Source organism: Hemitrygon akajei, chromosome 16 (assembly GCF_048418815.1).
Source record: "Hemitrygon akajei chromosome 16, sHemAka1.3, whole genome shotgun sequence".
In the NCBI taxonomy this organism is placed as follows: Eukaryota; Metazoa; Chordata; class Chondrichthyes; order Myliobatiformes; family Dasyatidae; genus Hemitrygon; species Hemitrygon akajei.
In genome coordinates this window covers 1816951-1829368 of record NC_133139.1, presented here as the reverse complement: position 1 = coordinate 1829368, position 12418 = coordinate 1816951, and the positions used below count along the sequence as shown (strand labels likewise).

At 50.8% G+C, this 12418-nt stretch overlaps 2 protein-coding genes across 10 annotated transcripts in view; both read right to left on the bottom strand.

The window, feature by feature from the left end:
* The window catches only part of LOC140739691 (uncharacterized), a 58519-nt gene that overhangs the window by 3179 nt on the left and 42922 nt on the right, over nucleotides 1–12418 (bottom strand). For all 3 annotated transcript variants that reach the window (XM_073068076.1, XM_073068077.1, XM_073068078.1), the window contains 3 exons: nucleotides 6818–6980; nucleotides 3357–3516; nucleotides 496–625 (listed from right to left, as the gene is read on the bottom strand). In XM_073068076.1, the coding sequence (XP_072924177.1) occupies nucleotides 496–625; nucleotides 3357–3516; nucleotides 6818–6980 (453 nt within the window). The remainder of the gene's footprint in view (nucleotides 1–495; nucleotides 626–3356; nucleotides 3517–6817; nucleotides 6981–12418) is intronic.
* borcs8 (BLOC-1 related complex subunit 8) overlaps nucleotides 1–12418 on the bottom strand; it is a 148484-nt gene that overhangs the window by 93184 nt on the left and 42882 nt on the right. The gene's annotated exons all lie outside the window — the stretch shown is intronic.

Sequence of the window (12418 nt, the reverse complement as noted above, 5' to 3'; positions counted from 1 at the left end):
CGGGGTTCACGGTGAGGTGGGGGGAGTGACAGCTCGGGGTTCGCGGTGAGGTGGGGGGGAGTGACAGCTCGGGGTTCGCGGTGAGGTGGGGGGAGGGACAGCTCGGGGTTCACGGTGAGGTGGGGGGAGGGACAGCTCGGGGTTCGCGGTGAGGTGGGGGAGAGGGACAGCTCGGGGTTCACGGTGAGGTGGGGGGAGGGACAGCTCGGGGTTCGCGGTGAGGTGGGGGGAGTGACAGCTCGGGGTTCGTGGTGAGGTGGGGGGAGGGACAGCTCGGGGTTCGCGGTGAGGTGGGAGGGACAGCTCGGGATTCGCGGTGAGGTGGGAGGGACAGCTCGGGATTCGCGGTGAGGTGGGAGGGAGGGACAGCTCGGGATTCACGGTGAGGTGGGAGGGACAGCTCGGGATTCGCGGTGAGGTGGGAGCGGTGACAGCTCGGGATTGAAACGGGGGAATGGTGCATCCTGAAACAGAGCAACGTTACGTCCAACTCACCCAGAGCATCCACCATACAGGCTTCCCGTGTGTAGGCCTCCACCGGGATAACGTTCTGGAAACAATGCAAGGAGATCACCCCAGATCCACTCTTCCAGATGTCCATGATGTGCTTCAGTTTGGCATTCACCTGTGGGAGATCAGGGGAAAGACCTATGTGTCAGGGCCAGAATGGTTTGTCATCTGAGGATTGATGAGGGGTGCAGTCCTGACTATTAACGAGGACTTCAGCCCTCACCCCATGACAAAGGATAACTTTCATTTCATGTGTTATTGGTAAAACATCAGCACTAGCTTTAAGTTCAAGTTTATTGTCAACTGACTGTACATGTATAGAACCAAACGACACAACATTCCTTCAGATCACTGTGAACCTTCAATACATGTATCACACGCCACACAGAAACCAAAATCAGTTGATAAAATATAATTCAAAGTGCCTGCAGTACACTGCACAGGTAAACAGTACTGGTGCTGGTGCAGGAATGGCCACTTCTCTTCCCTTCAACCATTTGGTTCTTAAACCCACCGAACAAATCAAATCACTATACTTCAGCAACACTATGACCACTTTGTGCTAAAACTGACCTTTTTATTTGGTGAATTGTAATATGAATGGTGCACCCGGTCACTAAGGTGTGTAACGGAATTGAGGATCTTGGAGTACAAGTGCGTAGTTCACTAAAAACTCTATCACAGGTAGACTAGGTGCTGAGAAAAGGTGTTCAGCATGTTGGCCTGAGTACAAGACTTGGGACATCACTGTAGGTTGCAGTTGTGCAAGTTCTTGATTAGTCAGTGTGTCAAAGATTACGGGGAGAAGGCAGGAGAATAAGGTTGAGAGGGATAGTAAATCAACCATGATGGAAAGGCAGAACAGACCTAATGGGCTGAATGGCCCAATTCCACTCCCATGTCTTATGGTCTCTATTGGGTGCTATGGATTTCCGAGGGCAGGGAGGGTCTCCAAGCGTGGGAAGGTGTGGATGGATGGTTAGACTGCTAGGCACTTCCAGTGGTGGCTTGGCCAGAGCATCTGCAGAATGTGACAAGGAAGGGTGAGGGTCCCATGTCGGAGCACTCATGTCCCAGGACTCTACTCCCTATTCACTTGCCAAAAATAAAGGCTCAGGACTGGGACCCTATTGAGCACATATTAGGTCCCACACTCTTTACACTTCAGCAGTGTTCGTTCCTATGACCGTGAGCGGTGTGCTAGAAATCCAACTACATCCTCTTGGGTCATTGGAATCTCATCCTGTCAGTGCTCGAGACTCTGGGTCATTGGAATCTCATCCTGTCAGTGCTCGAGACTCTGGGTCATTGGAATCTCATCCTGTCAGTGCTCGAGACTCTGGGTCATTGGAATCTCATCCTGTCAGTGCTCGAGAAACCTCCGGGTCATTGGAATCTCATCCTGTCAGTGCTCGAGACTCTGGGTCATTGGAATCACATCCTGCCAGTGCTCGAGACTCCTCCGGGTCATTGGAAACTCATCCTGTCAGTGCTCGAGACTCTGGGTCATTGGAATCTCATCCTGTCAGTGCTCGAGACTCTGGGTCATTGGAATCTCATCCTGTCAGTGCTCGAGACTCCTCTGGGTCATTGGAATCTCATCCTGTCAGTGCTCGAGACTCCTCCGGGTCATTGGAATCTCATGCTGTCAGTGCTCGAGACTCCGGGTCATTGGAATCTCATCCTGTCAGTGCTCGAGACTCCTCCGGGTCATTGGAATCTCATCCTGTCAGTGCTCGAGACTCCGGGTCATTGGAATCTCATCCTGTCAGTGCTCGAGACTCTGGGTCATTGGAATCTCATCCTGCCAATGCTCGAGACTCCTCCGGGTCATTGGAATCTCATCCTGCCAATGCTCGAGACTCCTCCAGGTCATTGGAAACTCATCCTGTCAGTGCTCGAGACTCTGGGTCATTGGAATCTCATCCTGTCAGTGCTCGAGACTCCGGGTCATTGGAATCTCATCCTGCCAATGCTCGAGACTTCTCCGGGTCATTGGAAACTCATCCTGTCAGTGCTCGAGACTCCGGGTCACTGGAATCTCATCCTGTCAGTGCTCGAGACTCCGGGTCACTGGAATCTCATCCTGTCAGTGCTCGAGACTCATCCGGGTAATTGGAATCTCATCCTGCCAATGCTCGAGACTCCTCCGGGTCATTGGAAACTCATCCTGTCAGTGCTCGAGACTCCTCCGGGTCATTGGAATCTCATCCTGCCAATGCTCGAGACTCCTCCGGGTCACTGGAATCTCATCCTGTCATTGCTCAAGACTCCTCCGGGTAATTGGAATCTCATCCTGTCAGTGCTCGAGACTCCTCCGGGTCATTGGAAACTCATCCTGTCAGTGCTCGAGACTCCTCCGGGTCATTGGAATCTCATCCTGCCAATGCTCGAGACTCCTCCGGGTCATTGGAAACTCATCCTGCCAATGCTCGAGACTCCTCCGGGTCACTGGAATCTCATCCTGTCAGTGCTCGAGACTCCTCCGGGTCATTGGAATCTCATCCTGCCAATGCTCGAGACTCCTCCGGGTCATTGGAAACTCATCCTGTCAGTGCTCGAGACTCCTCCGGGTCACTGGAAACTCATCCTGTCAGTGCTCGAGACTCCTCCGGGTCATTGGAATCTCATCCTGCCAATGCTCGAGACTCCTCCGGGTCATTGGAAACTCATCCTGCCAATGCTCGAGACTCCGGAGTGAGCCGGGCAACATCGGGATCCACACAGCAGCAGCAGACAACAGAAAGGTCGATCCCTGAAGATCTGTGCTGATCAAAACCTCCACTCCCGCAAGTGAAAGATTTCCATACCCTTGGGGAAAGTGATTTCAAAATAAAACCCGTTACCTGCTGGTTTCCACCTTTGAAATGCTTGAGTGCCTCGTAGAGGTGAGAGTATGCTCGAGAACGCTTGCCTTTGCCCACATAGAAGATGGAGCTGATGAATGTTTGGAAACACTCTGCAGGGCTCAGGACATGGCAGCGAGTTGGCAGGTTCTTCGTCACCCTAGGGGAGGTGAACAGGAAGACAGGACATCACAGTTGGTCAAAGCTTTCAACAACATGTGTGACTGAACATGGGAGAGATCACAGCCTCCTAGTCCCCTGGGTACACAGAAACCTTAGTCCAACATCAGCTATGAATGTACACAAATATCCCTCCTAGCCACCTGTGGTCACAGATACCTCTCCTAATCATCCAGGGTCACAAATACCCCTCCTGTGAACACAGATACCGCTCCTAGCACCCCCCCCCCCCCCCCATGTACACAGATATAAGACATAGGAGCAAAATTAGGCCTTGTGGCCATTGAGTCTGCTCCTCCATTCAATCATGGCAGATCCTTTCTTCCCCCCTCCTCAGTCCCTCTCCTGAGCCTTCAATGCCGAGGGGGGGGGGGGGCGTTAGGAGGCATATCTGTGTACATGGGGTCAAGAGCTTATCAAGCTCTGCCTTAAATACACCCAATAATCTGGTGTCCACAGCTGCCTGTGGTAATAAATTCCACAAATTTCTTCGCATCTCTGTTTTGAATGGAAGCCCCTCTAATCTGAGGCTGTGTCCTCATGTCCTTGACTCCCTCACCATGGAAAACATCCTTTCCACATCTACTTTGTCTTGGCCTTTCATCAATGAGATCCCCCTCATCTTTCTAAATTCCAGTCAGTACAGATCCAGAGCCATCAAACGTTCCTCATATGATAACCCTTTCATTCCTGGAATCATCCTTGTGAACCTCCTCTGGACTCTCTCCAATGCCAGCACATCTTTTCTAAGATGAGGGGCCTAAAACTGTTCACAATACTCAAGGTGAGGCCTCACCAGTGCCTTATAAAGCCTCACCATCACATCCTTGCTCTTGTATTCTAGACTTCTTGAAATGAATGTTACCATTGTATTTGCCTTCCTCACCACCAACTCTACTTGCAAGTTGACCTTTAGGGTGTTCAGCACAAGGACTCCCAAGACCTCAAGTCTCATATTTCTGGAATTTCTCTCCAGTTAGAAAATAGTCTGTACATTTATTTCAACTACCAAAGTGCATAATGCATTTTCTAATATTGTATTTCATTTGCCACTTGCCCATTCTCCTAATCTGTCTAAGTCTTTCTGCAGCCTACCTGCTTCCTCAACACTGCCTGCCCCTCCACCACTCTATTCCATCATCTAAATCATTTATATACAGCATAAAAAGAAGTGGTCCCAACATCGACCCCTATGGAACACCAATAGGGTTTAGGGAATCCTAATACTGGCAGCCAACCAGAAAAGGATCCTTTTATTCCCACTCACTACCTCCTACCAATCAGCTAATGCTCTAACCATGCAAATAATTTTCCTGTAATGCCATGGGCTCTTAACTTGGTAAGCAGCCTTGGGTGTGGCACCTTGTCAGAGGCCTTCTGAAAGTCCAAATAGATTTCAAACAGGTTGTTCAAGCAAGGATTTTCCTGAAGGAAACCAAACTGACTATCCTATTTTGTCCTGTGTCACCAAGTACTCCATCACCTCATCCTTAACAATTGACTTCAACACCATCTCAACCACTGAGATTAGGCTAACTGGTCCATATTTTCCTTTCTGCTGCCTTCCTCCTTTCTTAAAGAATGGAGTAACATTTGCAATTTTCCAGTCCCCTGGCACCATGCCATAGCCCAATAATTTTTGTAAGATCATAACTAACGCCTCCACAATCTCTAATGCTACCTCTTTCAGAATCCTAGGGTGCAGTTTATCTGGCCCGGGTGACTTATGGACCCTCAGGTCTTTCAGCTTTTTGAGCACCTTCTCCCTTGTAACAGTAACTGCACCCACTTCCCTTCTCTCACACCCTTCAACATCAGGCACATCGCAAGTCTCTTCCAGAGTGAAGTCTGATGCAAAATACTCATTTAGTTTATCTGCCATCTCCTTGGCCCCATTATTATTTCTCTGTCCTCATTTTCTAGTGGTCCAAAGTTCAATCTCATCCTTTGTTCTTATATACTTATAAAAGCTTTTACTATTCACTTTGATATTGTTTGCTAGCTTGCTTTCATATTTCATCTTTCCCCTGCCAATGTTGCTCTCTGTAGGGTTTTAAAAGCTTCCCAATCTTCTGTCTTCCCACTAATTTTTACTTTGTTGTATCCTCTCTCTTTTGCTTTCACATTAGCTTTGATTTCCTTTGTCAGCCATGGTTGTATTTTGCCATTTGAGTATTTCTTTGTTTTTGGACTCCATCTATCCTGCACCTTTTTCATTTTCCCCAAAACTCACACCATTGCTGCTCTGCTGTCATCCCTGCCAGCATCTCCTTCCAATTTACTTTGGTCAACTCCTCTCTCATACCACTGTAATTTCCCTTACTCCACTGAAATACTGCCACTTCAGACTTTACTTTCTCTCTACCAAATTTCAAGTTGAACTTAATCATACTGTGATCACTAACTCCTAAGGGATCTTTTACCTTAAGCTCCCTAATCGCCGGGTTCATTAAATAACACCCAATCCGGTATAGCTGATCCCCTAGTAGGCTCAACAACAAACAGCTCTAAAAAGCCATCTCATAGGCATTTCCCGCCTAGTCCTCATGTACATAGATACCCCTCCTAGCCCTTTCTGGACACAGATACCCCTTGTAGCCTTCTGTGAACACAGACACCACTCCTAGCTCCCGTGTGCAGATATCCCTCTAAGCCCCCTGTGGGCCCAGATACCCCACATTCCCTGTAGACACAGGTACCCCTCCTTACCACCTTGTACACACCGCTACCTTATCCTAGCCTGTGTCCACAAAGATCTTAGTCCAACGTCAGCTATCCATGTACAGATTGCTCTCGTAGACCCCTGTGGCACAGATACCCCTGCTGGCCCCATGTACACAGATAACCATCCTAGCCCCCTGTGCACACAGATACCCCTCCTAGATTCTCATGGACATAGTACCCCTCATGTCAATGCTGCCCTGCCGTGTTCATTCCATGGACACGTGCTGGACTGCGTTTGATGGTGGCTGCACTGTACAAGGCGAGGAGGTTTTGCAGGTTGCTCTTTCAGAAATGTGGCTCCAGGCCACCATTAATTTGCTGGCCAAGACACTCAGCTAGTCAGGCTGTATTATTACATTCTAACTTTTTTCCTGCAATTAAATGTGCTGTATGTGTGACTGTTGGTTCTGTGAGTTGCAGCTAGGCCCCAGGGGAACACTGTTTCTTGGGGCTGCATTCATGTGTATGGTTGAATGACAAATGAACATGAAGATTCAGATCTCACTGCTGTCAGGTTGGTGGAAACAGAAGCACCATTGTTTTCCGGAGGACCTTACCTGGGGTCGAGCAGTAGGTAGTTGAAGCTGGACTTGACGACACCTTCCCTCCACCAGCGCTTTGGGTCTGGCTGATCAAACTGTTGCACTAATGCCATTTCATCCCGACTGCAGTCCGGGAAGACAAACTTCTCCAAACTCTGAGCCAGCTCAGGGCTGTAGCCTGTCAACACAAAGCAAGGTCAGGCAGAGCTGGGCTCTCAGAGAGCCTGCAGACAGCAGGGAACCTCCCAGGCAACTGGTTGGCTGAGGCCACTGCTGTGCAACCAAGGGCTGAAGAAAGCAGCAGGGAGAGGCTCTCTGTTGGTCGGGGTCGACCATGGATGTTATGTCCCAGCTGTCTACGTGATACGCAAGCCGGGATGCAAGCTAGAGCAGTAACGCTGGTGGCTATGCAGCAGGTTCTGCCTCTCCACACAGCTGATGAATTCAGGATCGGCAGAGACCGACAGTTTGGCACCAGTGGCATCTCCAGAGTTGCCAGTTAACATTGAACTCAACACAGGACTCCCTTAGGGATTCCAGCTCCGGATTTTTCCCACAAGGTTTGCTCCCGAAGCCTTCCCCATGAGTGGGTACAGCTGTAAGGCAGCAGAGGTTTGAGATCAGAGTTTTCCTTCTCCTAGACGAGCTGCCAACCATGTCTGATGAGCCCCATGTGCCCAAAGCGACTGGTTTCAGGGTGCCAGTAACCAGTCCTGCCCCTTCTTCTGCCAGCAGAAACAGATCCATTGGCTTCAGTAGCTAAGCCATATGTGAAAGCCATTAACTTGCTTGTCAGAGGCTATTGAGATGCACACCATTGGGAGTTTATCTCCACGGCAAGAATATTGATTTCTCTAACTTCTAGCAATTTCTCCTGCCTCCCCTTCTCTCTTTTTCATTCCCCACTCTGGTTCCCCTCTTACTCCTTTTCTTCTCCTCACCTGCCTACCACCTCCCCCTGGTGTCCCTCCTCCTTCCCTTTCTCCCACGGTCCACTCTCCTCTCCTACCAGGTTCCTTTCTCTTTAGTTTTTTACCTCTTCCACCTGTCACCTCCCAGCCTCTTACTCTACTCAAACCCCAACCAACCAACCTCGCCCTCACTCGGTCTAATACATGCCAGCTTGTACTCCCCTCACCCGGTCTAATACATGCCAGCTTGTACTCCCCTCACCCGGTCTAATACATGCCAGCTTGTACTCCCCTCACCAGGTCTCACTAATACATGCCAGCTTGTACTCCCCTCACTCGGTCTAATACATGCCAGCTTGTACTCCCCTCACCCGGTCTAATACATGCCAGCTTGTACTCCCCTCACTCGGTCTAATACATGCCAGCTTGTACTCCCCTCACCTGGTCTAATACATGCCAGCTTCTACTCCCCTCACCCGGTCTAATACATGCCAGCTTGTACTCCCCTCACCCGGTCTAATACATGCCAGCTTGTACTCCCCTCACTCGGTCTAATACATGCCAGCTTGTACTCCGCTCACCCGGTCTCAATAATACATGCCAGCATGTACTCCCCTCACCCGGTCTAATACATGCCAGCTTGTACTCCCCTCACCCGGTCTCACTAATACATGCCAGCTTGTACTCCCCTCACCCGGTCTCACTAATACATGCCAGCTTGTACTCCCCTCACTCGGTCTAATACATGCCAGCTTGTACTCCCCTCACTCGGTCTAATACATGCCAGCTTGTACTCCCCTCACCCGGTCTAATACATGCCAGCTTGTACTCCCCTCACCCGGTCTAATACATGCCAGCTTGTACTCCCCTCACCCGGTCTAATACATGCCAGCTTGTACTCCCCTCACTCGGTCTAATACATGCCAGCTTGTACTCCGCTCACCCGGTCTCACTAATACATGCCAGCTTGTACTCCCCTCACCCGGTCTAATACATGCCAGCTTGTACTCCCCTCACCCGGTCTCACTAATACATGCCAGCTTGTACTCCCCTCACCCGGTCTAATACATGCCAGCTTGTACTCCCCTCACCCGGTCTAATACATGCCAGCTTGTACTCCCCTCACCCGGTCTAATACATGCCAGCTTGTACTCCCCTCACCCGGTCTAATACATGCCAGCTTGTACTCCCCTCACCCGGTCTCACTAATACATGCCAGCTTGTACTCCCCTCACCCGGTCTCACTAATACATGCCAGCTTGGACTCCCCTCACCCGGTCTAATACATGCCAGCTTGTACTCCCCTCACCCGGTCTAATACATGCCAGCTTGTACTCCCCTCACTCGGTCTAATACATGCCAGCTTGTACTCCCCTCACTCGGTCTAATACATGTCAGCTTGTACTCCCCTCACCCGGTCTCACTAATACATGCCAGCTTGTATTCCCCTCACTCGGTCTCACTAATACATGCCAGCTTGTACTCCCCTCACTCGGTCTAATACATGCCAGCTTGTATTCCCCTCACTCGGTCTCACTAATACATGCCAGCTTGTACTCCCCTCACCCGGTCTAATACATGCCAGCTTGTACTCCCCTCACCCGGTCTCACTAATACATGCCAGCTTGTACTCCCCTCACTCGGTCTAATACATGCCAGCTTGTACTCCCCTCACCCGGTCTAATACATGCCAGCTTGTACTCCCCTCACTCGGTCTAATACATGCCAGCTTGTACTCCCCTCACCCGGTCTAATACATGCCAGCTTGTACTCCCCTCACCCGGTCTCACTAATACATGTCAGCTTGTACTCCCCTCACCTGGTCTAATACATGTCAGCTAGTACTCCCCTCACTCGGTCTAATACATGCCAGCTTGTACTCCCCTCACCCGGTCTCACTAATACATGCCAGCTTGTACTCCCCTCACTCGGTCTAATACATGCCAGCTTGTACTCCCCTCACCCGGTCTCACTAATACATGCCAGCTTGTACTCCCCTCACTCGGTCTAATACATGCCAGCTTGTACTCCCCTCACTCGGTCTAATACATGCCAGCTTGTACTCCCCTCACCCGGTCTAATACATGTCAGCTTGTACTCCCCTCACTCGGTCTAATACATGTCAGCTTGTATTCCCCTCACCCGGTCTAATACATGCCAGCTTGTATTCCCCTCACCCGGTCTAATACATGCCAGCTTGTACTCCCCTCACTCGGTCTAATACATGCCAGCTTGTACTCCCCTCACCCGGTCTAATACATGTCAGCTTGTACTCCCCTCACTCGGTCTAATACATGCCAGCTTGTACTCCCCTCACCCGGTCTAATACATGCCAGCTTGTACTCCCCTCACCCGGTCTCACTAATACATGCCAGCTTGTACTCCCCTCACCCGGTCTCACTAATACATGCCAGCTTGTATTCCCCTCACCCGGTCTAATACATGCCAGCTTGTACTCCCCTCACTCGGTCTCACTAATACATGCCAGCTTGTACTCCCCTCACCCGGTCTCACTAATACATGCCAGCTTGTACTCCCCTCACCCGGTCTAATACATGCCAGCTTGTACTCCCCTCACTCGGTCTAATACATGCCAGCTTGTACTCCCCTCACTCGGTCTAATACATGCCAGCTTGTACTCCCCTCACCCGGTCTCACTAATACATGCCAGCTTGTACTCCCCTCACCCGGTCTAATACATGCCAGCTTGTACTCCCCTCACCCGGTCTCACTAATACATGCCAGCTTGTACTCCCCTCACCCGGTCTCACTAATACATGCCAGCTTGTACTCCCCTCACCCGGTCTAATACATGCCAGCTTGTACTCCCCTCACCCGGTCTCACTAATACATGCCAGCTTGTATTCCCCTCACCCGGTCTAATACATGCCAGCTTGTACTCCCCTCACTCGGTCTAATACATGCCAGCTTGTACTCCCCTCACTCGGTCTAATACATGCCAGCTTGTACTCCCCTCACCCGGTCTCACTAATACATGCCAGCTTGTACTCCCCTCACCCGGTCTCACTAATACATGCCAGCTTGTACTCCCCTCACCCGGTCTAATACATGCCAGCTTGTACTCCCCTCACCCGGTCTAATACATGCCAGCTTGTACTCCCCTCACCCGGTCTCACTAATACATGCCAGCTTGTACTCCCCTCACCCGGTCTAATACATGCCAGCTTGTACTCCCCTCACCCGGTCTAATACATGCCAGCTTGTACTCCCCTCACCCGGTCTAATACATGCCAGCTTGTACTCCCCTCACTCGGTCTAATACATGCCAGCTTGTACTCCCCTCACCCGGTCTCACTAATACATGCCAGCTTGTACTCCCCTCACCCGGTCTAATACATGCCAGCTTGTACTCCCCTCACCCGGTCTAATACATGCCAGCTTGTACTCCCCTCACCCGGTCTCACAAATACATTCCAGCTTGTACTCCCCTCACCCGGTCTAATACATGCCAGCTTGTACTCCCCTCACCCGGTCTCACTAATACATGCCAGCTTGTACTCCCCTCACCCGGTCTAATACATGCCAGCTTGTACTCCCCTCACCCGGTCTAATACATGCCAGCTTGTACTCCCCTCACCCGGTCTCACTAATACATGCCAGATTGTATTCCCCTCACCCGGTCTAATACATGCCAGCTTGTACTCCCCTCACCCGGTCTAATACATGTCAGCTTGTACTCCCCTCACTCGGTCTAATACATGCCAGCTTGTACTCCCCTCACCCGGTCTAATACATGTCAGCTTGTACTCCCCTCACCCGGTCTAATACATGTCAGCTTGTACTCCCCTCACTCGGTCTAATACATGTCAGCTTGTACTCCCCGTACCCGGTCTAATACATGCCAGCTTGTACTCCCCTCACCCGGTCTCACTAATACATGCCAGCTTGTATTCCCCTCACCCGGTCTCACTAATACATGCCAGCTTGTACTCCCCTCACCCGGTCTCACTAATACATGCCAGCTTGTACTCCCCTCACCCGGTCTCACTAATACATGCCAGCTTGTACTCCCCTCACCCGGTCTAATACATGCCAGCTTGTACTCCCCTCACCCGGTCTAATACATGCCAGCTTGTACTCCCCTCACTCGGTCTAATACATGCCAGCTTGTACTCCGCTCACCCGGTCTCACTAATACATGCCAGCTTGTACTCCCCTCACCCGGTCTAATACATGCCAGCTTGTACTCCCCTCACCCGGTCTCACTAATACATGCCAGCTTGTACTCCCCTCACCCGGTCTCACTAATACATGCCAGCTTGTACTCCCCTCACTCGGTCTAATACATGCCAGCTTGTACTCCACTCACTCGGTCTAATACATGCCAGCTTGTACTCCCCTCACCCGGTCTAATACATGCCAGCTTGTACTCCCCTCACTCGGTCTAATACATGCCAGCTTGTACTCCCCTCACTCGGTCTAATACATGCCAGCTTGTACTCCCCTCACCCGGTCTAATACATGTCAGCTTGTACTCCCCTCACCCGGTCTAATACATGCCAGCTTGTACTCCCCTCACCCGGTCTCACTAATATATGCCAGCTTGTACTCCCCTCACCCGGTCTAATACATGCCAGCTTGTACTCCCCTCACTCGGTCTAATACATGCCAGCTTGTACTCCCCTCACCCGGTCTAATACATGCCAGCTTGTACTCCCCTCACCCGGTCTAATACATGCCAGCT